The sequence below is a fragment of the Girardinichthys multiradiatus genome, chromosome 13 (assembly GCF_021462225.1).
Source record: "Girardinichthys multiradiatus isolate DD_20200921_A chromosome 13, DD_fGirMul_XY1, whole genome shotgun sequence".
NCBI lineage: Eukaryota > Metazoa > Chordata > Actinopteri > Cyprinodontiformes > Goodeidae > Girardinichthys > Girardinichthys multiradiatus.
The window spans coordinates 43513789-43540334 of record NC_061806.1 but is presented as its reverse complement, the minus strand read 5'-3'; the positions used below and the strand labels follow the sequence as shown (position 1 = coordinate 43540334).

At 42.5% G+C, this 26546-nt stretch overlaps 1 protein-coding gene across 2 annotated transcripts; it reads left to right on the top strand.

Annotated features, from left to right (window-relative positions):
- Positions 1-24618, top strand: ints8 (integrator complex subunit 8). 2 transcript variants are annotated; one of them, XM_047384366.1, is made up of 28 exons: positions 1-164; positions 9588-9759; positions 9849-10023; positions 10196-10336; positions 10489-10560; positions 12614-12665; positions 12748-12927; positions 12995-13102; positions 13179-13331; positions 13411-13511; positions 13743-13884; positions 14100-14170; positions 14981-15156; positions 15229-15359; positions 15439-15549; positions 15627-15831; positions 16387-16508; positions 19696-19880; positions 19961-19994; positions 20070-20129; positions 20750-20811; positions 20941-21059; positions 21176-21279; positions 22965-23015; positions 23125-23198; positions 23273-23337; positions 23432-23475; positions 24441-24618. In XM_047384366.1, exons 2-28 carry the CDS (start codon positions 9627-9629, stop codon positions 24555-24557), a joined length of 2988 nt encoding a protein of 995 aa, XP_047240322.1. In that variant the 5' UTR covers positions 1-164; positions 9588-9626; the 3' UTR covers positions 24558-24618. The 2 variants fall into 2 exon arrangements, with proteins under 2 accessions (XP_047240322.1, XP_047240321.1); XM_047384365.1 differs by having other exon boundaries at positions 2-164; positions 9621-9759.
- The last annotated feature ends 1928 nt before the right edge of the window (positions 24619-26546 follow it).

The window sequence follows — 26546 nt, the reverse complement described above, 5'->3', positions numbered from 1 at the left end:
GGGATGCGGACTTGGCACGACACCGGAACCGGAAGGAGAAATTTCGAAGCCGCAGAATGAATTATGAAAAAATCAGTCCGCGTCGTTGCTCCAGCACGTTATTTTAATATTTTTTATACACATTTGGATCTTTTAGCCTCTGATTGTCCAGTCGGTCTGTGGAGGTAAGACAGAATGTTTCTGTTTGAGCAGAAAACTGAGGCGCTTTAGGCAGATGTTAGCTAAACAAAGATGCTCCTCAACAGGAGCTTTATCCTGGTTTAGCTTTTTATCTGCTCTCTATTCTTAAATATGTTGCTTAAAAATGAAGCCGAAATGCACATTTTGTTACTCTCATCACGTTAATATCCAGATTTTGCAGACAGACAGCGAAACAAGGCACAAAGTTTGATTTAAAAATGTGTCGTAGAGATCTGCTGTCAATTCCTCAGAATAATAAACCTGCTGCTCTGTTCTGACTGAAAGCATTAATTTACCAGCACACATTTATCTGAGAAAACTACCTTCTACATATGTGAAAGTTGTGGTCAGGGCTGACATTTCGGCTGTTGTTACTTGCATGATGAGTAAGATTTAAAAACGAGAACTTGCCTCTAAGTTTTCATACAACAACGATGCAGTCATAAAGGTCCATTTCACTGTTTTGAAGAGCTGTAGATTACAGATTGTTGTCTGAGAATACTTTCATTCTGTTCGTGAAAACACACATTTTTTATTATTTCTTTCAAGGCTGTAGAATTAAACATACTAAAAAAAATCACATTTCTTTGACTGATCAAACCTGGACTAAATCATTTAAATGAGTACAGTTTGCTTCTTTCACAGATTTTTGGTTTTGAAGTTTTAGGAAGCCCTCAGGTCCCCTTTAGGTCTGACCAAACACAGGACCCATGACATGCCGACTGACCTAAATAATAGAAAATGTTTTTATTATTTAACTGTCAGAAATGACATGTATTTGAATAGAACCATTAATGGATGAAATGCTGAAAAATAACTTGTAGTTGTTATGAAAGTGTTGTGGAATTTTCTTATCAAAGTGGGTAGAAGTTGACTCACAACAAGAGAAAATCCGGACTTTGTCTTATAAGTTTTATTCAAAGGCATTCAGCGTTTGAAGACCCTGACACTGAGGTTAGTCAGTGAAACAGAGCCCCGATCAACATTTACACACAGTATTTATACCAGAACATGACTGTGTTATCTCAACTTCCAAGAGTCTGTGCTTTATGACCCAAACCCTTCTTGAGTTCAAAGGTGACAAGGTTATCTAGGAACAGACCTAACTGCCCTTCCTGACATCATCCTAGGTCAGAGGTGAGGGGTAGATGGAAAATCACCTGTGGGTGATAAAACACAGACTCAAATGTGAGAGGTGAAGGGAATGTCAGAGCACTTTAAAAGAATTTTCCATTACACTCCTTTCTTCTGATTACAAGATAATCACAAAACTAAAAGAAAATTCTACAAAAGCATCACCCAAAGCTTATAATCCAAGGAAATAAGGTGTGCTTTCCTCCTGAGCAATACAAATATCTGGATCTTTAATTGGATTTCTATTACCCCGAAATCTATAAAGAGTTCCTGTAGACGCACACGTTAAATTAGTCTCACTAGAAAATTTACTAACATTTCTGCTTGTCCGTACAGCATAATTCCTCACCCAAGGAAAAATGACCTCCACCAACCGGTTATCTGGAAAGAAAATAGCTAGAGTATAAGCAGTATCAATAGGAACTGGTACCAAAAATGGTTGATCATTAATAGCATGTGGAATCAAACAACAAACATAGCAACTATCATTTCTTATCTTCCTCACGGTTTGATGCATCAGTTGCCACCAGACATTATCAGTATGATCATAGTAGTCAGAAAAGTGATGGATCTCTCTTCAAATCAGCTGATGAGTATTATTAACACAATTCCTCAAATTAGCCTTACATTGTCTTTGCTGTACCTTTTCCCAAATGAACACAAGAGTTATAAAAATACTTGAAATACCAATCATTAGCATCAGAACAGACAATCTTCCATTTAACTGCATCGTGACCTTGAAGTGGAATGTCCTTTCTTCTGGTACTGAAAGCAAACAGTTTTTTCTCAAAGAAAACAAATTATAAACAACTTTAAAAAAAATAATAATAAAAAAAATCCTGCTGCCTCTCCTGAGTGGCTTCTGCGCTTCAAGCTGCCCTGTTACCAGTCTGGTACAGGTGGGCGGTCGTAGGAAGCTCCTCTAGAAATATGTTTAGAAACAGGAACTCTAACCTGCTTGAAGTTAGGCTTCCATAGTCCAACTTATGATTTTTAACTTTCAGGCAATGCGATGGCCTTAAGTAGATTCTGAAATAACGTTGCACTGCCCAAGGGATTATTGTGCCCTTGTAAGAACAGTGTTCTTCAACCACCTGTTCAATCACTCGCCAGTGATCAGCTTACAGTTCTTTGTCTTGTGGTGGTCCGCTGTCCTCACACCTTTCAGGCCGTGGATGATCCAGTTGGAAGATGACTTGTGTCCTGGAAGCCAGATGAAGCTGGAGGAGCTGGAGCTTTCCTGCAGCTTTCCTGCAGCTTTCCTGGGTGTCTAGTAGGATCTGATATGGGCCATTCCAGCGCCTGGACTTCCTGTGTTTTCTCCTAAATTCTCTGACCAGAATCCAGTCGCCAGGAATAAAGGACTGGAGGGTGGAAGTGGCTGTTTCTGGTAATGCAGCCTTCACCGTCTGTGAAACTTGAGAAAACACAGTGGACAGGTTTTGACAGTAAAACAACATCCTATCTTCACACAAAGATGTGGAAGAAAATTATCTTGGCAATATCCCCATGTCCAAATTAGGAGACCTGCCACACAGCACTTCAAAAGGACTGAGATTTGCCTGTGTCCTTTGTCTCAATCTTATATAAGTGAGAACAATAGGCAGAGCCTTCACAACACTTGGCTAACTTTCAATTCAAAGTCCCATTCTCAAACCTAAGTGCTTAACTACATGAACTTCATCAAAACATCCAACAAAATCAAAAGAATTGATCTTCTGACTTCACCTGATATACTAGCAATGACCATCAGCTAAATATTCTGAATATCAAAAATGTGACATGATGTTTGAGGAAGGTCTGATTACAGGTCAATATTTCATAGTTTCAGAAAACCCAAAAATAATTTCAAAAATGGTCTAATCTGTGGAGATATAAAATTTCACAAAAAATCAACACCATAATTTCAGAGAGGTTATCATAATGTGGTCTTAGGGAGCTATGCACCATTTATATAAACAAAGTACAACGTCTCTCTCGCATTGTCACTAAGTCCTCACTGGAGGTCTGAGCTACCCTTTTTCCCATGAGTGCTACAACTTTTGGAACCCCATGTTACTTTATTCTGACATTCCCCTCTTCTGGCGCAGGGTCCAACCCATGCGACAATCCAGCAAAAAGTTTGTACAAAAATGTTCTAGTAACCAAGATCACATAACCTAGAACCAAAGAAATGAATTCTGACATAACTATGTGTCACTATGAATTTAAGAAAAGCAACATAAAGAACATCCAGATGTTTTTTTTAACTGCAATTCAGTTCCATTAACAACTAAACACAAACTTTAGTTATTCACGTCATCAATGTCTCACTTAGAAATTAGTCACATATCATCCTAATTTGTCTTGTACAAAGATGAGTATTAGATTAATGGACATCCAATGTAATTTGGATGAATAAACCCTACAAATTGAATCAAATAAATAATTCCCACCAAGTATAAAGGCATGACTCTGATTCTTTATCAAAAATATATTCCTTACTTTTGCATATCTTGAACTGTCAACTAGTTTAATGGCACCAGGGAAACTTTCAATCTAATAAATCACCAATGATTCTGCATGCAAAACTAATTCTTCAAACTAGTTTAAACTATTTCATTAACCTTTTAATAATAAAACACATAAATCTAAAAGTCATGCTACATCCTTAATCATTATACAAAAAAAAACATGTTATTAAGGCAACAATCACTACAAGCATTTTGACTCTATTGTCTCTTAAACAATGTTAAAACTTGGGAAGGGAGGTGCTGAGCGTTACCATGACAACAAAGGCATGAACCAACCTGGTAGGTGGGCGGAGTCAGGCAGAACTAACCTCTGATTGACAGCCTATGGGCGGACCCCACAGTTTCTTCATTCCATCCCACATTAATGAAACTTAAACTACAAAAGTGTTAACATGCACCCACCTCAGAAACAAGCTGCTTCTTAATTCTCCTGAAAACTCAAAGTTTTAATCAATCTGAGATTTAGAAACATTATTCTAAACATGGATTATTGTTTCATGCAACATATAATCAAACATTCATACCAACAAAACAAAGACAAAACATCAGAGACAAACAAATGGCCAAATTTGAAGCTTCAAGAATTCAAAGAAATTTTTAACAATCTCTTTTCAGAATATGTTTTCTCAACCATATCTTTTAATGCTACAATTGATCAATTTTGTTATGACAATCGTCAGGATCCTTTTTAAAAATGAGTGCACATAGTCCAAAGAGATCTCAAAGTATTTAGAAGCACAGCAACAGTTTTCTCTTATATGAATCCAAATTTACTGATGCTGAAACCTTTTGCTAATTCTTTGTACTGTAACTCTATAATAATAACTACAATCCTGAGAGTTATTGTTATAATTCTCTTTTTGTTTGGCTCAATTTGATCGCAGCTGTATTGCAGAATTTCTAGTTAAATGCAAAGAAGTATTTTTAATTTAATTCAATTCAAATTCAAAGATACTTTATTGATCCCCGAGGGGAAATTAGAAAAGTCAGCGTTGACATTTTTATGTTATACCCAAACTAAACAAAACTGCAGTGTTTGACTTAATCATAAATTAAGATAAGAAGCTTGTCTCCAAACTGGACTTTTTCCCACATTGTGTTTAAAAAAGAACAAACATCATTTTCTTTAATTTGGCTATTTAAATTTTGAGAGTTGGGAAAAACTTATTACTAGAACCCCTCTTTTACAATCCAAATGCTGATAAATGTTTCAATATTTTATCTCTTAATAATCTGAAATCACCTTGTGTATCTTTGTACTCATATGTATTCTTTTAATCTTTAAACCTTAAGAAATCAAACAAGGAGACTTGAGTTTGAGCCGACCATCCTCTTACTGTTAAGAGAGCCTTTATTGCTTTTCTTTTCCTAAAATGAAGGATTTTACTTGTCTTTATTCCGTTATACAAGTCCTAACCTTGGTTCCAAAACTAAACTCTTCAACCCCAATCTGTGTTCCCCAGAGTAGAAATTTTGAGTATTATTGCATTTCAAAGTCACCAAAATGACTGGAACTCATCATTGGCTTAGATCTATTTTAATAAGTAATCAGCCTACCTTTAATTAAGTCTTATAATTTCATGGACCCAAAATCTATGGCTTACAGGCTTCAGGAGTCCAGGAACCACAAGTTGAGTATTACTGCATTGAACAATGGTGTTAACTTTCTGCAGAGATTGAAGGATTGGCTAAATATATTATTTCTGCTTGGACAATAATCAGATTTAAAATCATTAGTTCACAGCTCCTAATTTACCTCAGATCATATTTGCTTCTAACCCAGTTCATAAGAAGCTTCAGACAATCATTATGCTAAAAAACCAAAAACAAAACAAAACCCAGATCTGTTTTAAAATAAAGAAAAAGCATGCTTAAAAACTTAATACTGTGGTGGAAAATAACTCCACGGTTCTGAAGGCCTTTTCATGCAGTCTTTTAGGAAACATGAGATTAGTTTAATTTTTGTGTGGTACCACTGTCCAAACAGATTCTTTCTAAATAACCCAATTTTTTCATACTCATTGTAAAGGTTTGTTTTACCAAGGAAAATGTGTTTAACAAAACCAATTACTCTCAAAAGTTTTAAAAGTTTTTAGCTGGTGATATCTTAGAAAACAACAAGTGTTTTAATATTTCTATGCAGCACAGAACTGATCAGGTGTCCTTTCCTTCTCCAAAGGGAGAAAAAAGAACCTGCAGAACCAAACCTTTCATAGTTTTTGTCAGGACCTGATATAAGGTACAGTGTAAATCAACACGCTGCATGAATCAGAAGAGGGAAGAAAAAAACTAATATAACCTCTTCCCAGCAGCTGCTGTGAAAAACAATGAATTTGTACTTTCCATAAGCGTCAGTTAGCACTTGCGGACAAAAACTGCACCAAACTGTAAGTATTGTGTCAGAAACTGTATGAAGACCATCTGCAGTAAAACTAAGCCTGTTTTAATGAGGTCTCTACCCATTAGATTTATGGAATACAAAATCTGACAACAAAAAATAATATCTGAAGGAGAAACCCATCAGGTTTTAAACATGCGCTGGGTTTTAAAAATACTCCTTCATGAGATCTGTCCTGAGAATAACATAGAAACACATGGTTACTGCTGAGTTTTGGAGATGTTGTAACTTCCTCTGCTTTTAATAACTTTTAATAACTAGAATAATTTACCCTGAATATTCCACGACGAAAGAGAACTTGTTTCTCTAAAATAATTAACTGGAAAGTATCAAATGAGTTAAGTTATCACCTTTTTAAAGATACTTTTCTAACCCTAAAATAATATTTTAACCTGCTATATCTGTCAACGTCAAGCAAGCGTCACATGAGCAGCGGTTAATAAGCGTTCTTCATTGCAGAAAATAGGAAAAGATTTATGTAAATGTGTGTTTGTTTGTACGTTACCCCCATCAGTTTCTAAATCACTCCAGAGTCAGACTGTCATGGCACACAGTTCTCTATCAGTCCAAAAAACAACCAGGCCCTTCCCAGGTCTGTTGGTGAGACATTCAATCATTCTTTGTCCACTATAACTTCTCCAGGAGGGAGAAAGAAGAAACTTTGCTCCGGTTTCTCTTCTGCCCGCATAAGATGTGCTTTCAATATAAATCCAGTGTATCGCTCTTCTGGCTCTTGCAAACAGCATGGATCGTTGTCCATCTCAGAGGGTCCAGACTTCTTCTGAGCTTTGTTTTTTTTTTCTTGTAGAAAGTCACACTGCGATTTTCAACATGCAGGAAGGCAGATCTCTCTCTTTCAGGCCGTGCTGGAGAAGCGTCTCTGGTGGAGTAGCCATGGAGAAGGGCAGGTTTCTAAGGTCCAGACTCAAAAACGCAGATGTTGAACTTAAATCCCATATATGTGTGTATTTGTGTGTGAGAGAGGCAGAAGAAAAGTTTAGTATAGGTTCAGATTTTGTACAAATACATATTATCAGTCAGTCAGTCAGTTGTCCCCCTGCCTGTCACTTCCTTCCACAACATGAACTATACTCCTTTCTAAAACAACTTTCTTTTCGCATCTCTAATGTCCCTTTTCAATTTTACCTTCTTTTCCGACTGATCGCAATATTTAAGACAAACAAAACTTCCTTCAGGAAAGTTTGAACTCTTTAACCCCTTAATTGATGCACTCTGTGCTTTTTAATCTTTTCTTATGTTTTTTTATTTATTTTTCCATCAACTGTTTTACTTGAAACTTTTTAAACTATTTAACTTATTTACACTCAAACTTCCACGCTGTGAAAAACCAAACTTATCTTCCAAATTAAAGCACATTTAACACAATCATCCCCACTTTTTCCTTTCATTATTTTATAAATCAGAGTCTGAAGAAGGAGACACCCCTGATGCCTCAAGGTTCCGGAACCATTTTTTTTTACCTGTTCAGCGGCACGTCTGCCCACTGGCTTTTCTCCTTTATGAGGTGTAGAAAATTGCTAAAAACCACCCGCAAAACCCTGTGTTTTGCTTTATCTTATTGTTACCAATAAGAACCTCCCTGCAATTCCTTTTGCAGGGTAACCGGGCCCTCAGCTGATGTCCTCCCTCTCGCAACTCTGGAACCTAATTAATTAGTTAGGAGATTATGGTTAATGTGTAATAAAAATAATAATATACATTATATCATTCAGAGCAACTTCTCACCCAGATATATTTGAAGACAAATTGTTCGGATCTAATCAGCCAGACGCCGCAGGCGGGCATGAGGACTCCACTACCGTAATATGGAAGTGGACTGAGGACAACTCTCAGGCTGGCCAGGCGTCCGTGTCCCATCCTGCGGTCTCCTCTGGCACGTTAGATCCTGTTCGTGACGCTAAAATTGTTGTGGAATTTTCTTATCAAAGTGGGTAGAAGTTGACTCACAACAAGAGAAAATCCGGACTTTGTCTTATAAGTTTTATTCAAAGGCATTCAGCGTTTGAAGACCCTGACACTGAGGTTAGTCAGTTAAACAGAGCCCCGATCAACATTTACACACAGTATTTATACCAGAACATGACTGTGTTATCTCAACTTCAAAGAGTCTGTGCTTTATGACCCAAACCCTTCTTGAGTTCAAAGGTGACAAGGTTATCTAGGAACAGACCTAACTGCCCTTCCTGACATCATCCTAGGTCAGAGGTGAGGGGTAGATGGAAAATCACCTGTGGGTGATAAAACACAGACTCAAATGTGAGAGGTGAAGGGAATGTCAGAGCACTTTAAAAGAATTTTCCATTACAAAAGCTAAGAGTGTTGTCATGTTGTCAACAGAAAGATGCAATCAGCCAGTAAAAATCTATTTTATCTTTTAAATTTTGGCTGGAAAATCTCACATTTATAGTCCCCTGAAAATCCCATAGTTAAATAAATAACGTTTGATCAAAGGAATCAAACTCTTTGATCATTATAAAGTGTTTGAATTATTTTAGTCTTTGTCAGAACTTTTGCTTAATAAAATAGATCCAGCGTCAGATGAACCACAACACATGATGTACAACTACTGGTCATGAAATTAGAATGGATTTATTTCAGTAATTCCATTCAGAAAGTGAAACTTGTATATTATTAATTCATTCATTACACGCAGACTGATATATAATTCTTTTAATTTTGATGATTATAACTGACAACTAATGAAAACCTCAAATTCAGTGTCTCAGAAAATTAGAATATTATGAAAAGGTTCAATATTGAAGACACCCGGTGCTACACACTAATCAGCTAATTATGTGTTTTGAGTCAAAACACATAATTAGCTGATTAGTGTGTAGCACCGGGTGTCTTCAATATTGAACCTTTTCATAATATTCTAATTTTCTGACCAGCACCTATATTACAAAATCAATATTTTAAACACAAACCTTAAATTTAGAAAATTACTGTAGCTGCCCATAAACCTGGGGAGGGTCATAAGGTCATCTCCAAACTATGTTAAGTCCATCTTTCATAGAAAAAGATCATTCTCCAGTGGAAAGCATCTCATTCTTCCTAGGAGTGGACATCCCAGCAGATTCAGCCCAAGGTCAGAGCATGAAGCTCAAAGAAATGACCAAAAATCCAAGAGCTCCATCTCTGACTCTAGAGACCTCAGCTAGCAGGTTAAAGGTCATGACGGGACAGTTGTGAAAAAAGCCAAACAAGACATACTGCACAGTGGTGGAGGAATGGTTATTTGGGCTTGTTTTACAGACACAGTTCTTGGGCCGGTGGTTATAGAGTTCCACGGAGCACAAAGGATTCGCATGAAGCTGAAATCTAATCGCGCCTCTTCACAGATCATTGTCATATCTTCATCCCTCCTCCACCAGGGCAGGATGAGTGCTGAGGCAGCAGACCGGGTGGCCACTGTGACCAGCAGTCGGCCCAGCACGCCTCTTCAGGTCTCCTGGTTTGAGTTCCTCCTGGACGGTAGCCTGCTGGAGAAACACCTGCAGAATACCAACCCTGGTCCGTGTTCTTCACTGAGATGGTGCAGTAGGCTGGTAACCAAAGGTTCTTATAGTGATGCATGAGAGTGTGTGTATTTAATCCCACAGACCCAAGTCCAGTTCAGCTCATCATCCAGTTCCTGGAGCAGGCGTCCAAGCCATCTGTGAACGAGCAGCACCAGGTGCAGCCGCCGGTGGATAATCGCAGGAACCGAACCCTGAAGCTGCTGGCTCTGAAAGTAGCTGCACACATGAAGTGGGACCTGGATTCACTGGAGAAAGGGTGTGGGATGTGCTCTCAGCTATTAACATCAACCTACAGTTGCTCAAAATGCTAGGCTCAATTCATTTGTTAACAGTTTCTGATCCAGCTCACAGCTGGTTCTGGCTCACCAGTAGTGGTCAGAACGCATTAAACGGATCTGATGTGATTTAATTTGTTTCCTCTCGGACAGTCTGACCATTCCTGTGTTGAACATGCTGCTGAACGAGCTGCTGTGTGTGAGCAAAGCGCCAGCAGGCATCAAACATGTGGACCTGGACCTCTCCACCCTGCCTCCAACCACCGCCATGGCTGTCATCATCTACAACCGCTGGTGAGGAGAAGTTTTTCCTCTGATTTTCATGTTTCTGTGACAAACTGTGCATTTAGAGGAGAGGAAGGAATAGAAAGTGATGTGTTTATCCAGCCCCTGCTTTTTATTGATGGATTAAATGTACCTTCTGTTCCTGTCTTGTTCTGTTAAAGGGCCATCAGAACCATTGTGCTGAGTAGCTTTCCGGAGAAACAGACCAAACCAGGACCTCATCAAATGAACATGTAAACACTGCTGCTGGTTCCTGCATGTTTCCTCACATGTTTTACCATTTTCCCAAGTCAGCACAGTTTTAGGAGATCTTAAAGAAACACGCCTGGCATTTATTTTGTGACACGAAGCCGTCTCCTACTGGAAGTTTCATCCCAAACATGCATCGGTTTGTCTTCTCCAGGGAGATGTTTCACTACCCAGTTATACCTCACTGTAATTAATACCTACCAGCAGGATGTCGCTTACAGTCCCTTTGATTGGACCAGGGGTCATAATCCGACATATTTCTAAACCAGGATTTGTTTTTATGACCATTTGTCTCCATAATTCCTGAAAACAACAGATAAACTGTGGTTTAGCTACAGGATGTTTTACAAGTAGGAAAGGATGAAATGGTGGGAGTGATTTTGGGAACGTTTATTCAAAAGATCAACTCTACAAATGATTGTTTTTAACAGAACCACTGGGTCCATAAATATTGCCCCCTGCTGGCAAACGGCGTTCTGGCACCAGAACAGCACTGTTCTCCTCTAACATAGGTTTGGTCATACAGAGAGAGATCTTGAGATCTTGGTCTGAGATGACCATGGAAGAGGTTCAGTTTTGTGTTTGCTGAACCATTTCTGTGTTGGTTCAGCCAGATGTTCTGGATCATTGTCCTGCTGAAAGATCTGATGATGAGGACTGCAAGAGGACAGCATGTGTTTATTTAACACATGCTCTCCAACAAGGTTCTCAGAGCCTTTGGAAGAGAAAGAGGCCCCCAGCATCACAGGTCCTCCACCCTGCCTAACAGTAGGCTTGAAGTGCTTTTCCACATAATCATCATTTATTTAACAGCAGATCCACCTGGAGTATTTGTTGTTGAGAAGCTTGATCTGGGTCTGATCCCACCAAAGGTCACAGGTCCAGTTAAAGTCCCAGTAGAGTTCAACAAACCCTGTGTTTGTTTAAGTTTGTGATGATAGGAGAGAAAGGGCTTTTCCTGCCATGCCTCTCAAATAACCAGTTGACCTGCAGGTGGAGTCTAATGGATGTTATGGGGAGTTGGTGTTGAGCTTTGGAGATGTTTTTACCTCCCTTACCTTCATCCTCAATGTTCGGGGTACCAAAATAAAATGAGGTGCTTATGGCGGACAGAAACGGGCCTCTGTGTTGCTCCATACCCCAGGGACACAGATAATGACTCTTTAGAAGTTCGTAGGGCATTTCTGTAGTTTGATGAGGATTATCTAGAACAGCAGAAACAATGAAACCTGTTAATGTAGGGTCAGTTCCTTCTGTCTGTCTTTCCATAGACCCCTTAATCAGATGAAGTCTTTCAGCAAATCCTCCTCGATACTGGAGGAGGTTGATGAAGAACTCGTCCTTGAAGAACTTCACGCAGATGAAGAAGAATTTCCCCACTGATGTGGGAACATTTCCATGAAAATAAAATTTAACCAGACACTTTGAAGAGGTTCTGATGCTGGAGGACGGTGGAATTAGTTGTGTGGGTTAAAACAGCCAACAACCGAACCCAACTTATCTTCTTACTTGAGCTTGTTTAGCAGTTCTGCAGCAAGTACTGCAACGTAACAGTTGGAAAAATGTAACAGATGAACAGACTGAAACATACGACCCAAACAGAGTATAAAGATATCTGCAGCACCTGGAGAGACTAAATTCAACTTGTTTGCTCTCCTACAGACTCCAAGAACACAACAAAATGTATTTAAAAACTAAAACTGTGGATTTTTCATCATATGTCCCCATTAAACCTAAAATGTGAATTCTTTCTGAACAGGTAAATCATGCTGCAGTAATAAATGATGAATTTATTATAGCTTTATGGGGGAGATCTGCAGTGCAATGGCTGATGGATGAAGTTAAGAGGGTAAAGATTGAAAATATGGGATAATTTAACTGAGAAACAGAAATGTATGAGGTACGTTTTCATACTAAGCTCAGACTGAGGTGTTTTATTTCCATCAAGATGTTTGCAGACAGATCAGCCTCACGTCCTACAAATGGCTCCATTAAGATGTAGCCAGGTTTCAGCTGCTCTCTTATGCTCTGATGCAGGTTAAACGTCGTCCAGCAGGAGAAGGAGATGACTGAAAACATCCTCACTGTGGCGAGTTATTATCCTCATTCATCTGTATGTTTCAGATGGTTGATCCAGGTCTCCTTGACTGAAGCTCATGTTTTTCTCTTAGCTGAAGGAGCAGGCGGCCGACTCCATCAGTGTCCTGGAAGGAGCTCTGCGACTGAAGAAGGACTCCTACGTTCACACCCTGAGGACTCTGGACCTTCTGAGTTCCGATGCTGCCGCCAACGGAGAAACGGAGTCGTCGACCGCAGGGCTTCGGATCAGCGCTGACGAGCTGCACTGTCAGGTGGGCTTCTGGTCAGCCGCTTCAGGTGGAGAGCAGTTTATCTTCTGACCTGTGGTCTGTGTTTTAGGTGCATTATGATCTGGGAGGTATTTTCTTCCAGCAAGGCTGCACAGACCAGCCAGCGTATGAGAAAGCTCGGGATCACTTCAGAATGACGAAGGAGCTCTTAAAGAAGGTACGAAGCCTCAGAAAGGTCCACTCTTCTCCTGTCGACCCAAAATCCAGTCAGTCCTCATTGTTTTCTGTCTCAGCTTGATGTGACTGTCCACCTCCACGTGGACGAGAAACGTCTCGCTGGCTACTGGAACGCCTGCAAGGCTTTGACTGGCGACTGCGACCTGGCCGACCCCCATATGACCCAATACGACCAGATCAACAGTCTGATCCGGGCTCACAACTACCAGGTGGGAGCAAACGCAGCGACATGAAATCGACTGGAGATGTTCAGGACCAGGAATCATGTGTGAGATGTTCTCATTTCAGGCCATCATCGAGGCGTTCATCAAGGACAACTCTTCGCGCAGCTTGCCGAGCCACTTCAGACGGTCTGTTCTCAGAGAGCTGCTCTATAAGGTCCAACAAGGGTGAGACCAGAACACGACCCGACACTTGTTCTGTCGTTCTGTAAACTCCTGCAGCTCATATTGCCTGTCAAGCTGAACTTCTGCAGCTTTAAAGAGACTGAGTTTATCTGCAAGCTTCCCCGTCCTTTTATTCTGAAAAACCCGTGCTGGACCTCCTCAGTCTGAGACAAAACATCTGCTCTGCTCCTGGTGGAATCCAGGAGCAGGATTATATCCAGTCTCTCTGTGCAGGGAGTCCGGCCTGGATGACGTTTGTCACAAGCTGTGTGTTTGCAACGCGGTCCGAGACGCTCTGGAAGGAGAAGTCCTCAGCATCCGCTTCCAGCAGCTGCTCCTGAAGCCCAATAAATGCATGGTGGACTTCATGTTGGAGGTATTATTTTCCAGAATGTTTACATTGAGAATAACCTTCCCAGTCCATCTCTCACTGATTTCATTTCTTTCCTGACGTTCCAATAAAGACAACAAGGAGGTCTGGATCAGCAGTACCAGCAGTGTTGTGTCTTAGACTAGAGGTTTATCAGGTGTTGGAGAACCTTCAGCTTGGTGAGTTAATGTTGATCTGAGTCCCGTTGTTTCCTGCTGCAGGTGTGCACACGCTCCCTGGACAGAGACCAACCATCAGAGATGTCCAGAAGAAACACGGCTGGATTCTTAAGGTGAGTCGGGGCAGAACAAGAACTTCAAGCTTGCTGGTAGAAAAGCATTGAAGCATACCTTCCTCCTTCTTGTTCTGTTTCTGTCTGGATTTCTAGATTGCCTCAGCGAATTAATTGTGAACAGATGTTGTCACAGATTTCTTTTACCATAGGGGCAATAAAAGCAGTGAGCCCCGCCCTGATTGGACGGATTTAATGCTGTAAACATCAAAATGTGCAGCTTGGTCAACAATGATGCGTTGGTAGCGATACGACATACGGTGCTTAGAGAAGCAGAGATAAATCCAGTCCTGACTGGACCTTTAAATTATGATCTGGACCTACAACAATTTATTATCATTTGTTTCATTTATTATATTGCAGGTAAAAATGAAACAAATTCACTGTAAAAGTTTTATTCCATTTTTAAGGAAATGGTGTCTGAGTTTCAGACCTTGTGGCAAAAAGTTTGGACATCCCTTAGAGCTTAGAGTGTGATGATTGTTCTGACCCGGTAATATATACAGAACCTTTTGGATTTGAACTGTTTCTACAGGACTTCTGTCTCCTTCCAGTTAGTGTGTCTCCCACTACTGTAGGACTTACAGCTTTCTGTCCAATCAGAGCCCAGAGGCACTCTCTGTCACTCCCTGTAGTTTTCAGCTTTGAATGGTTCTGTAGAAAGCGGAGCTAAGGTTCTGTTTAACCTGTCAGATCTCCTACAGAACCCACTGCAGACACAGAAACATCTACCTGTTTAACACTCTTTATCACGTGATGGTTTTCATTGGACAGATCTTTGATGTAAAACCAGGTGTTTCTGTGCTGCAGGATTCTGTGTGAGAACCTGGAAGATCTGTCTCTGGTCTTCACGATCACGTCTCATAAACTCTTCCTGGAGCTGCTGAGGGACGAGGACCGGAAGGTTCTGATGGAGCAGATGAGGAAGAGGTCAGCCACCATCAACCTGAGCGCCAAACCTCTGCCGTCTTTCTACGACATTCCAGGTACAGAGCCGAGTCTCCTGCTGTTCATCCTTTTCTGCCCAGATGTTCAGTTTGGGGATTCTCTCCCTGCAGCTTCAGCCAGCGTGAGCATCGGTCAGCTGGAGCAGCAGCTCGTCCTGTCCCTGGATCCTCGCAGGATCAGACAGATCCTAATTGAACTCCACGGCATGGCAGAGCGGCCCTTCTGGAGAGTCAACAGCAAGGTCCCGTCTCAGCTAACTGGTAATAATCATGAGAAAGCCCTGAATGATTGAACCAATCAGCTGATGTCTGTTCATACAGTGGGACGTTCCTTCAGACTACATCAATGTGGTCCTCGCCATCAAAGACAACCTGACCAAAGACCTGGTCTACATCCTCGTGGCCAAAGGACTCCACTGCATTTCAATAAAGGTCTGAAATCCAAACATCCTGGAAATGCTGAGGATTTAAATTCCCCCAGTTTGGAAACCGTCTTCCTGTCCCCTCAGGACTTCGGTCACGCCCGGCAGCTCTTCTCAGCCTGCCTGGAGCTGGTCACAGAGTTCTCCCCAAAGCTCAGGCAGGTGATGCTCAATGAGATGCTGCTGCTTGACATCCGCGCTCACGAAACCATGGCGGCTGAGGGCAGCAAGGAGCGGCCGCCGCCTGACCTGGTGAGCCGGGTCAGAGGGTACCTGGAGATGAGGATCCACGGTGAGAGACTCTTCTGCTGTTTCTGTTTCACACATGTTGGATGTAAATTCAGATGGTTTAATCCAGTTTCTGCTAATTTACTGGAGGTATTAAAACCTTCTACTAACATCAGGTTGGATTGTGAAGGTCCAAGAGAGAAACACAAAGATCCTTCTCCCCAGCAGCTTTCTTTGGTTTTTGAGGATAACTGAAGTGTCTGAGGGTCAGAACCGATACACAGTCCCTCTAGAGAGTTCTGGTTTTTCACTCCTTCTGGCGGGAGGTGCACATCAGAAGGAAGGCGTCCAGGATTATCCTGCACAGATGGAGAGCGGCAGCTCTATCCTGAGCTTCCACTAGATGATGGAGCTCCAGAGCCCAGCCACCCTACAAAGGAGGCTGTTTCCAGCTGCTTGATTTTGAGTTTTTAAGTACAAAATCCCAGAGAACCACTGATCAGGACCACGTTCTTTAAAGGAGAACTGGAAAAACCTGAGGAGCCCATCAGGAGTTTTTATTCAGTACTGAGGATGATTTAACATGTGGAGATCTGAAAGTCTTCTGGTTTCTCTCCAGATGTTCCTCTTCGTCAGGTGATCGGGGAGGAGTGTGTCGCCTTCATGCTGAACTGGAGAGAGAATGACTACCTGACCCTGCAGGTGCCGCCGTCTCTGGTCATGAACAACCCGTTTATCAAGGTAAACTGCTGTGCTTTCACTCTTCCATTCATTCAAGATTATTTATTGTCATCATGTCACCATGATGACATTTAGCTGAGACCCGGCTCAAAAGGTACACATGGAGGTTAATTTAAAAACACTTCTAGAAAGAGAGAACGTGTACAGGTCCTTCTCAAGATATTAGCATATTGTGATAAAGTTAATTATTTTCCATAATGTAATGATGAAAATGTAACATTCATATATTTTAGATTCATTGCACACTAACTGAAATATTTCAGGTCTTTTATTATCTTAATACGGATGATTTTGGCATACAGCTCATGAAAACCCAAAATTCCTATCTCACAAAATTAGCATATTTCATCCGACCAATAAAAGAAAAGTGTTTTTAATACAAAAAACGTCAACCTTCAAATAATCATGTACAGTTATGCACTCAATACTTGGTCGGGAATCCTTTGGCAGAAATGACTGCTTCAATGCGGCGTGGCATGGAGGCAATCAGCCTGTGGCACTGCTGAGGTCTTATGGAGGCCCAGGATGCTTCGATAGCGGCCTTTAGCTCATCCAGAGTGTTGGGTCTTGAGTCTCTCAACGTTCTCTTCACAATATCCCACAGATTCTCTATGGGGTTCAGGTCAGGAGAGTTGGCAGGCCAATTGAGCACAGTGATACCATGGTCAGTAAACCATTTACCAGTGGTTTTGGCACTGTGAGCAGGTGCCAGGTCGTGCTGAAAAATGAAATCTTCATCTCCATAAAGCTTTTCAGCAGATGGAAGCATGAAGTGCTCCAAAATCTCCTGATAGCTAGCTGCATTGACCCTGCCCTTGATAAAACACAGTGGACCAACACCAGCAGCTGACACGGCACCCCAGACCATCACTGACTGTGGGTACTTGACACTGGACTTCTGGCATTTTGGCATTTCCTTCTCCCCAGTCTTCCTCCAGACTCTGGCACCTTGATTTCCGAATGACATGCAGAATTTGCTTTCATCCGAAAAAAGTACTTTGGACCACTGAGCAACAGTCCAGTGCTGCTTCTCTGTAGCCCAGGTCAGGCGCTTCTGCCGCTGTTTCTGGTTCAAAAGTGGCTTGACCTGGGGAATGCGGCACCTGTAGCCCATTTCCTGCACACGCCTGTGCACGGTGGCTCTGGATGTTTCTACTCCAGACTCAGTCCACTGCTTCCGCAGGTCCCCCAAGGTCTGGAATCGGCCCTTCTCCACAATCTTCCTCAGGGTCCGGTCACCTCTTCTCGTTGTGCAGCGTTTTCTGCCACACTTTTTCCTTCCCACAGACTTCCCACTGAGGTGCCTTGATACAGCACTCTGGGAACAGCCTATTCGTTCAGAAATTTCTTTCTGTGTCTTACCCTCTTGCTTGAGGGTGTCAATAGTGACCTTCTGGACAGCAGTCAGGTCGGCAGTCTTACCCATGATTGGGGTTTTGAGTGATGAACCAGGCTGGGAGTTTTAAAGGCCTCAGGAATCTTTTGCAGGTGTTTAGAGTTAACTCGTTGATTCAGATGATTAGGTTCATAGCTCGTTTAGAGACCCTTTTAATGAGATGCTAATTTTGTGAGATAGGAATTTTGGGTTTTCATGAACTGTATGCCAAAATCATCCGTATTAAGACAATAAAAGACCTGAAATATTTCAGTTAGTGTGCAATGAATCTAAAATATATGAATGTTAAATTTTCATCATGACATTATGGAAAATAATGAACTTTATCACAATATGCTAATATTTTGAGAAGGACCTGTACATGAAATGAGGCGTGTAGTATTTAGTGTTTACATAAAGAGCGGCGTGTGTTGAAGCCGTCTGAGGCTGGTGGTCTGTTTGATTGTCAGCAGGGATGTTTAGTGTCCGCCTGCAGGGGGACTACGGCCTTCGCTGCTTTAGGAAAGAACCGGTTTCTGGGTCTATTTGTTCTCGCTGTGATGTTCCTGAATCGTCTTCCTGATTGAAGTGGGACAAACGGTGCGTTGCCCGGGTGGCTGTGGTCTGCAGCAATGTGTCTGGCCCTGTTCTGGACTCGTGCAGCATAAATTGAGTCTAGATCCAGTAGGCGACATCCCACAATCCCCTGTGCTGTCCTCACCACCCGTGCTAAGTCCTTTCTCTCCGGTGCCGTGCAGCTCCCGTACCACACTGTCACACTGAGGCACAGGATGCTTTCAGTTGTGACCCGGTAAAAGTTTGTGAACAGCTGAGTAAAGAGTCCGGTCCATTTCAGCTTCCTGAGAGAGAAGAGCCGTTGTTGGGCCTTCTTTACCAGGTGGGAGGTGTTCACAGTCCAGGAGGTTAGAGGAGATGTGAATGCCCAGGAACTCTATGCTGTCCACCACCTGTATGCAGAGAGGAGCGTGTTCAGTCCTCCTGGACCTCCTGTAATCCACTATGACCTCCTTGGTTTTGCTGGTGTTCAGGATGAGGTTGTTCCTGGAGCACCACCGAGTCAGATTGTGGACCTCCTGTCTGTAGTGGGTCTCATCATTGTTAGATATGAGACCCACCACAGTAGCGTCATCCGCAGACTTCACAACCATGTTTGTTGTGTGAAAAGGATGAAGAGGGCAGGGCTGAGAACGCAACCCTGCGGCGTGCCGGTGCGGAGGATCAGTGGGGCAGATGTGAGTTTCCCTATCTTCACCACCTGGGGGCTGTTGGTGAGGAAGTTGCTGATCTAGAAGCAAAGTGGTGCAGATAAATCAAGGTTGTGGAGCTTCATGACCAGCGTGTCAGAAAGGATGGTGTTGAAGGCTGAGCTGAAGTCCACAAATAGCATCCTAACATTGGTGTTAGGATGCTGAAGATGAGTCAGGGCCGTGGGAAGTGCTAACGATACGGCGTCCTCTGTGGAGCGATTCTCCCTGTAGGCTGTCCAGGCCAGCAGGGTTAGCGTCCTTGATGTGCTTCAGGATCCTTTCGAAGCACTTAATGATTACCATCCTGTTGCTCTGACCCCAGTCATCATGAAGGTAGGTGATTTTTGTTTCGTGACATTCATCACATTCATCATGCATTCATTTCCACATTTCCCGCTGAGGCTCTGGCCTGTCAGGGTTCATCCTGTTGGTGTGCTCTGGTTGTTATTTTACACGTATTTAAAGGTTACCAACACATTTCTGCAGAACTCGGTGTGTGTTATTAATCAGCTCTTTTGGGATCAAACTGTTTCCCTCTCCGAAGCTCGGTCAGCTCCTGGCCTCCACCTGCAAAGAGCTCCCTGGTCCTAAAGAGAGTCGACGCACAGCTAAAGAGCTGTGGGACGTGGTGGTCCAGATCTGCAGTGTCTCCGTCCAGCATAAGAGGAGCAGCGACGGCCGCCTGGGTCTGATCAAGCAGAGAGAGTCGTCCCTGGGCATCATGCAGCGGTAAGTTCTGAAACGGGCTTTAAAACTGAACAGTTTGCACATGTTGGAGTCTCCTCATTCTGCTTTTTCTAACCATGCAGGAGCAAATTCATCACCTTCATTAAGAAACTCAGAGTAAGTGGTGACATTAAGAAAATGATTTCAACATGTGAACCTCTGGTTCTGACAGTTTTCTCCTCTTTCTCTCAGGAGCCGCTGGTGCTGACAACTCTGATCTCGCTGTTTGTGAGACTCCACAGTATCGTACAAGTACGCCACGCCAATCCACATCAGTGTTTTACTCCTAAAGATTTAACTGAACTGCAGTAATGTAGTCCAAACGTGGTCCGAGGACACAGTCTGCTGCGCTTTCTAAGCTCCATCAGCGGATTGTTTGCTTCCTCTAAAGCCCCCCAATGTTTCCTGCATAGATGATCTTTGTTGTTCAAGGGCTCACTCGGAGCTTTTTCTGTTTCGCCAATTAGTGACCCCTCATCCATACAATGTATTCAAGTTAGAAATGTCTTTATCAGAGGCAGAAATGTCTCAGAAATGTATTTCAGTCAGAATGGACAGGATAAAGTGCTAAATTTATTGACAGGAACGTTTGCGGAGACCGTGTGACATGAACTAATGTTTATCAGGTAAAGTCAGGTGAAAAAGCAGATCCTGTGAGTAGATCACTGCAGAAAGTGTGGGAGGGGTTCAGGGGTCAACTAGACTTCACAGTCTGAGGAGTCCTGGAGGACAACTTTCTGTTGTCTGCAGATAATGTGGAGACAAAGTGATGAACAGAAACATTATTTATGTTGTATTACCACAGGTCTAGAGGTCACAGAAGTGTTTGTTCTGTTTATGCACGACTCAGCAGCTGATCTCTTCCTCCTCAGGACGACATTGTGAACGAAGTGGCAGCAGAGCACCTCTCCATCTGGCCGTCCTCTCTTCCAAAGTGAGTTCTTGGTTTCTAGTTTGTCTTTGGTCTCTGCAGCACCTGTCCGTGGGCTCCGGCCTGTCGTGTCTTGGGTGCAGCTGCAGCTTCTCTGACCTGGTTTTTAATGAGTGTGTTTGTGTTGAGCAGCATCCAGACGGTGGACGTGGAAGCTGTGGCTGTAACTGTCAAAGAGCTGGTGTCCTACGCTCTAACGCTGAACCCCAACAACCAGTCGTGGCTCGTCACGCAGGCCGACATCTACTTTGGTGAGCAGCCGAAACATGAGTGTGGTGACAGTCTGCCTTTACCTGCCTGTAGCACCTTTAACCTGAAGCTAAAGCAGGCGGTTGAAGATAAATCTCTTTTTTTATGTTTTTTTCAGTGACCAATCAGTACTCGGCTGCACTCAGCTTTTACCTGCAGGCTGGAGCTGTGTGCTCAGACTTCTTCACCAAACCTCTTCCTCCTGATGTCTACACAGACCAGGTGAAACGTCACACCTGTTCACCCAGTCAGCAGGTTCTGATGTCAGATTAGAGGTGGCTCAGCTGTGGAAACCATCAGCAGAGATTCCATTTTTTAAATTATTGTACCCTGGAATCTGTCTTACAGGTCAGAGCCTCAACCCGTCTTAAAATAAGGCCAAACTCCAACCTTTATTAGATGGGAGAAAAATTCCCATAAAGAAATTTAACCAGATCCCTACTGGTACTTCTTCTGCAACTCCTGCAACATAAATATGACAGCATATTTCTTTTTCCATTCATACTTTACTATTTAAAGTGGTAAAACATTTAGGATGTAATCCATGACCTTCTGTTTCCCTGTGGTATAAATATGACAGGACCCATTTCTCCTAGCCACTCTTCAAAATGGGAAAGACATCTCATTCAACTTAGTCAGATATGTGTTGGTCTTCATCAGTCAGAAAATGGCTACAAGAACGCTGCTTGAAGTGGCTCAAATCTACTGTCAGAGCGACAGTTCAACAGTTTAAACAACTGGAACCGAGGCAAACGAGGGAGGGAGAGATGAAATTATGTTCCACCACACAGGGATCAGGATGGGAAGGGAGGTCACGAACTGCTGCAAAGAACAGCATTTTAGGGTCTCCAAGTCTCTATGACAACCTCCATCAACTGGCCAACTGATTGTTTCAGGGACATCCCATGCAAAATCCGTTTCTGTCCTACCATCACAAACATAAATGTGGAGTTTGTTAAACTCTACTGGGACTTTAACTGGACCTTTGATCAGATCAGACTGATCATGTTTTTCAGCAACAAACACTCCAGTTGGGTCTGCTGTGAAACAAGCCATGTGGAAAAGCACCTCATGCCCACTGTTAGGTAGGGTGGTGAACCTGTGATGCTGTGGGCTCCAAAGGCTCAACGTGCACCCTAACAAGGTTCCCAAAGGTGCACAGCATCGTGAACACTGAAACATTTGGACATTTGAAATAAAAACCCGGTGGCATCGGGTCTTTGAGCAGGAAAATGATCCGGAACATAGGTCCACATCATTACAGGAATGGTTCAGTAGACACCCAAACATTTCTCCATAAACATCTCAGTCCTAAGAGCTAAATCCTACAGAACACTTGATGAGAAAAGCGAATTGGAGAGGAACCAGGACTTTGGACCATTTGGAAAGGAATGGTCAGAGATCTCTCTCTATGATCCACTCAGGGCTGTTAATTTAGTAAAAATATTCACAAGGAGGTCATTTCCCTCCTGAATAAATGCTCTCAGATTTTCCTGATTTAAAGTGTGAGATCATGCTGCTGCAATACAGCTGAATATCCTTTTAGTGGTTTTCTCACATCTCTACCAAAAGAAAAGTTTACCTTCTTCCTCCCAGTGTTTTTGCTGTTAGGTCGTACTAACCCCAACCCAGCCGTCAGGCTGACTTTGAGGAATAATTCTGATAACGGAGTTGGCGAAACCCCGTCAGTGGGCCTGGCACCCTGTGTATAAACCTTATCAATAGCTGCTGTAAAGTTATCACGAATCTAAAAAATATGCATTTCTTAGTGTTAAACAGTAGGGGGCGCAGTGCATGCATCTGTGAAAACAAAACCCAGATCCTTTGAAGAAGAGTCTAATCATAAATGAGGCTATCTGACCTGCAGAGGAGCGTCTGGAACGTTAACGACCCGGTGTCTTCTGCAGGTTCTGAAGAGGATGATCAAGTGCTGCTCCATGATGAACTGCCACACACAGGTCAGAGGTCACAACAGCCTTTCAGACGTTACCTGCAGATGTTATCAGGCCCAACATCGACTTTGCCATACCAGGCTGAAACATTTGTTCTTCTGATCCGACTCCTCAGGTTGCAGTTCTGTGCCAGTTTCTCAGAGAGGTCGACTACATGACGGCCTTCAAAGCTCTTCAGGAGCAGAACAGGTAAAGCACATAATCAGCTGACGTTCCCAGTCCAATCTGAGGCATTCCTAACAGGGTGTTGAATGTTTTTACAGCCATGATGCCATGGACTCCTTCTATGACTACATCTGGGACGTCACCATCCTGGAATACCTCACTCGTATCCTTTCTCTTTCTGAGACCATTAAACCATGACCTTCACTTCTTCAGAGGAACTGACGGACTTCAGTTTTTCATCCTGAATCTGAGCTCAGACATTCACCACAAACGAGGCGAGATGGAGAAGAGACAGATCGCTGTAAGTCCTCAGGGTTTGGTCTTCCAGGCTGTGGTTGGAGGAGGAGTTTAGTTCAGGATCACTTCCTCTAAATTCATCAGAGAAACGTCACCTAAACATTTCATTTCGGGATAATTTTCCCTGTTATTCTGAACTGGGGATAAATGGAATGTCTGCTTATCTTTTGCTCCCTCCTAGTACCAGTGTCAACTAAATATCCTTTCAAAAAATCCTCAGAGAGCTCCTAACCTAGCATAAAAAGTCCTGCCAAAGAGTCCCAGCTTCAGAGTGATTCAGTTCGCTGCTGAGAGCGACTCTGAGCGAGGAGACGACAGGGATTCCTAATTTACTGAGGGGTGGTTGACCCCATTGCTAGGTTTGAAGCTGTCTTCTAAGAGCTGTGGTTGCTTGTTACAAAAAACAACAAACCAGTGTGCTCCCAGTAATCAGTGGAGAGAAATCAGATGATAGAATTTAGACTGGATTCAGAAATGTTTAAATCATGATGATAAAACTTAGCAAGATTAAATAACTTGTCACACAGCATTAAAACATTTGAACGTACTTTATTTTGATTTGCTTATTATTATGTTTACTCACCATGCTGGTCGTTTTCATACTGCAAACTTTTCATATTAGTTTAATACTAATCTTAAAACTCAGCTTTTTACTGTGATCTCCTTTAATGAGGGTTAGTTTAGTGAAATAACCAAAACAAACCAAGAAAAAAAAGGTGGAGAAAAGCGAAGTGAACAGAGGAGCAGAGCCTGCTGGTGGAGGAGAAGAGAGGAGTGTTAAAGGTAGATTTGGTTCTGGGATCACGGTGGGAACCAACAGACATTCCCAGTAGATCAATGCTCAAGATTTTTCTTAGAATGACGTCACTGGGAGCTACTTTTGGTCTCAGGATTCTTTGTGAATACGGGCCCAGATTGATTTTATTGTGACAAACTCCACAGTGATGGTGATTTGTTCCACCTGTTCAGGTGAAGGCGATTGGACAGACGGAGCTGAACAGCAGCAATCCAGAGGAGGTTCTGCAGCTGGCTGCTCAAAAGAGAAAGAAGAAATTCTTGCGGGCCATGGCTAAACTTTACTTCTAACGAACCGGAGCAGCAGTGGACATTTGATTTTGTTTCAGAAAATAAAGTTTAAACAAACGCAGTTGGTTGGCGTCTCATCATTTTAAATCAAAAAGATGACCAGAACAGGAGCATAATAAGGTTCCAGATTCTGAAGATTCAAGTGATGAAGAGGGAGACTCTCCAGACCTTTCAGGTGTCAGACATCAACAACACACAACTTCTCAAAAGGTACTGAGATACATCTTGAACTCAAGGATGCAGCATGTCCAATTTCACAATGTCCTCATTCAGTGGAGAAAGCAGAACCAATCCACGGACAAGGACCTGAAGAGATGGCTCAGAGGAACTGTGGCGTTACAGCAATGACATCTAAATGTATTAAAACACTCTTCCCCATAGGGTCAACCCTTTGTTTGGGAAAGGGATATAAATATCTTGATAAACATAGATTTAAAGTGTGAAATGCAGAGCAACACTTGTGAAAATCAACTATATTAATATTCTGTTGTACCTGTGGCCTTTATCAGGGTCATGATTAAACAGACAAAATAGAAGCTGGTCCAAACTATTTTAATGTATAGCAAAATGTGAAATATTCACACATCAGTAGTTTGAAAAAGCTCCTGCATAGTTATTAGTACTGCTGCATTACGGCGGTCTTCAGGTCCAAACCTGTGAAGTTGCTGTGAGGTTTACATGTTCTAACTGTGCGGTTCCGTCCGGGTGCTCCGGCTTGTCCATTTAAGAAAATAGTTTCCAAGCTTCAGATTTTGATGGTAGGACATGCTCTCTAAAGATTAACTCTTGACATGGTGTACATATAATGTTTCATAGTCTACAGGTCCTTCTCAAAATATTAGCATATTGTGATAAAATTCATTATTTTCCATAATGTCATGATGAAAATTTAACATTAATATATTTTAGATTCATTGCACACTAACTGAAATATTTCAGGTCTTTTATTGTCTTAATACGGATGATTTTGGCATACAGCTCATGAAAACCCAAAATTCCTATCTCACAAAATTAGCATATTTCATCCGACCAATAAAAGAAAAGTGTTTTTAATACAAAAAACGTCAACCTTCAAATAATCATGTACAGTTATGCACTCAATACTTGGTCAGGAATCCTTTTGCAGAAATGATTGCTTCAATGCGGCGTGGCATGGAGGCAATCAGCCTGTGGCACTGCTGAGGTCTTATGGAGGCCCAGGATGCTTCGATAGCGGCCTTTAGCTCATCCAGAGTGTTGGGTCTTGAGTCTCTCAACGTTCTCTTCACAATATCCCACAGATTCTCTATGGGGTTCGGGTCAGGAGAGTTGGCAGGCCAATTGAGCACAGTGATACCATGGTCAGTAAACCATTTACCAGTGGTTTTGGCACTGTGAGCAGGTGCCAGGTCGGGCTGAAAAATGAAATCTTCATCTCCATAAAGCTTTTCAGCAGATGGAAGCATGAAGTGCTCCAAAATCTCCTGATAGCTAGCTGCATTGACCCTGCCCTTGATAAAACACAGTGGACCAACACCAGCAGCTGACACGGCACACCAGACCATCACTGACTGTGGGTACTTGACACTGGACTTCTAGCATTTTGGCATTTCCTTCTCCCCAGTCTTCCTCCAGACTCTGGCACCTTGATTTCCGAATGACATGCAGAATTTGCTTTCATCCGAAAAAAGTACTTTGGACCACTGAGCAACAGTCCAGTGCTGCTTCTTTGTAGCCCAGGTCAGGCGCTTCTGCCGCTGTTTCTGGTTCAAAAGTGGCTCGACCTGGGGAATGCAGCACCTGTAGCCCATTTCCTGCACACGCCTGTGCACGGTGGCTCTGGATGTTTCTACTCCAGACTCAGTCCACTGCTTCCGCAGGTCTCCCAAGGTCTGGAATCGGCCCTTCTCCACAATCTGCCTCAGGGTCCGGTCACCTCTTCTCGTTGTGCAGCGTTTTATGCCACACTTTTTCCTTCCCACAGACTTCCCACTGAGGTGCCTTGATACA

Coding starts and splice junctions, on each gene's coding strand:
- ints8 (XM_047384366.1), top strand. CDS start 9,627: ATGAGTGCTGAGGCAGCAGACCGGGTGGCCACTGTGACCAGCAGTCGG. Junction 13,103..13,178: donor CGAAGGAGCTCTTAAAGAAG/GTACGAAGCCTC, acceptor TTTCTGTCTCAG/CTTGATGTGACTGTCCACCT. Junction 15,157..15,228: donor GTCTTTCTACGACATTCCAG/GTACAGAGCCGA, acceptor CTCTCCCTGCAG/CTTCAGCCAGCGTGAGCATC.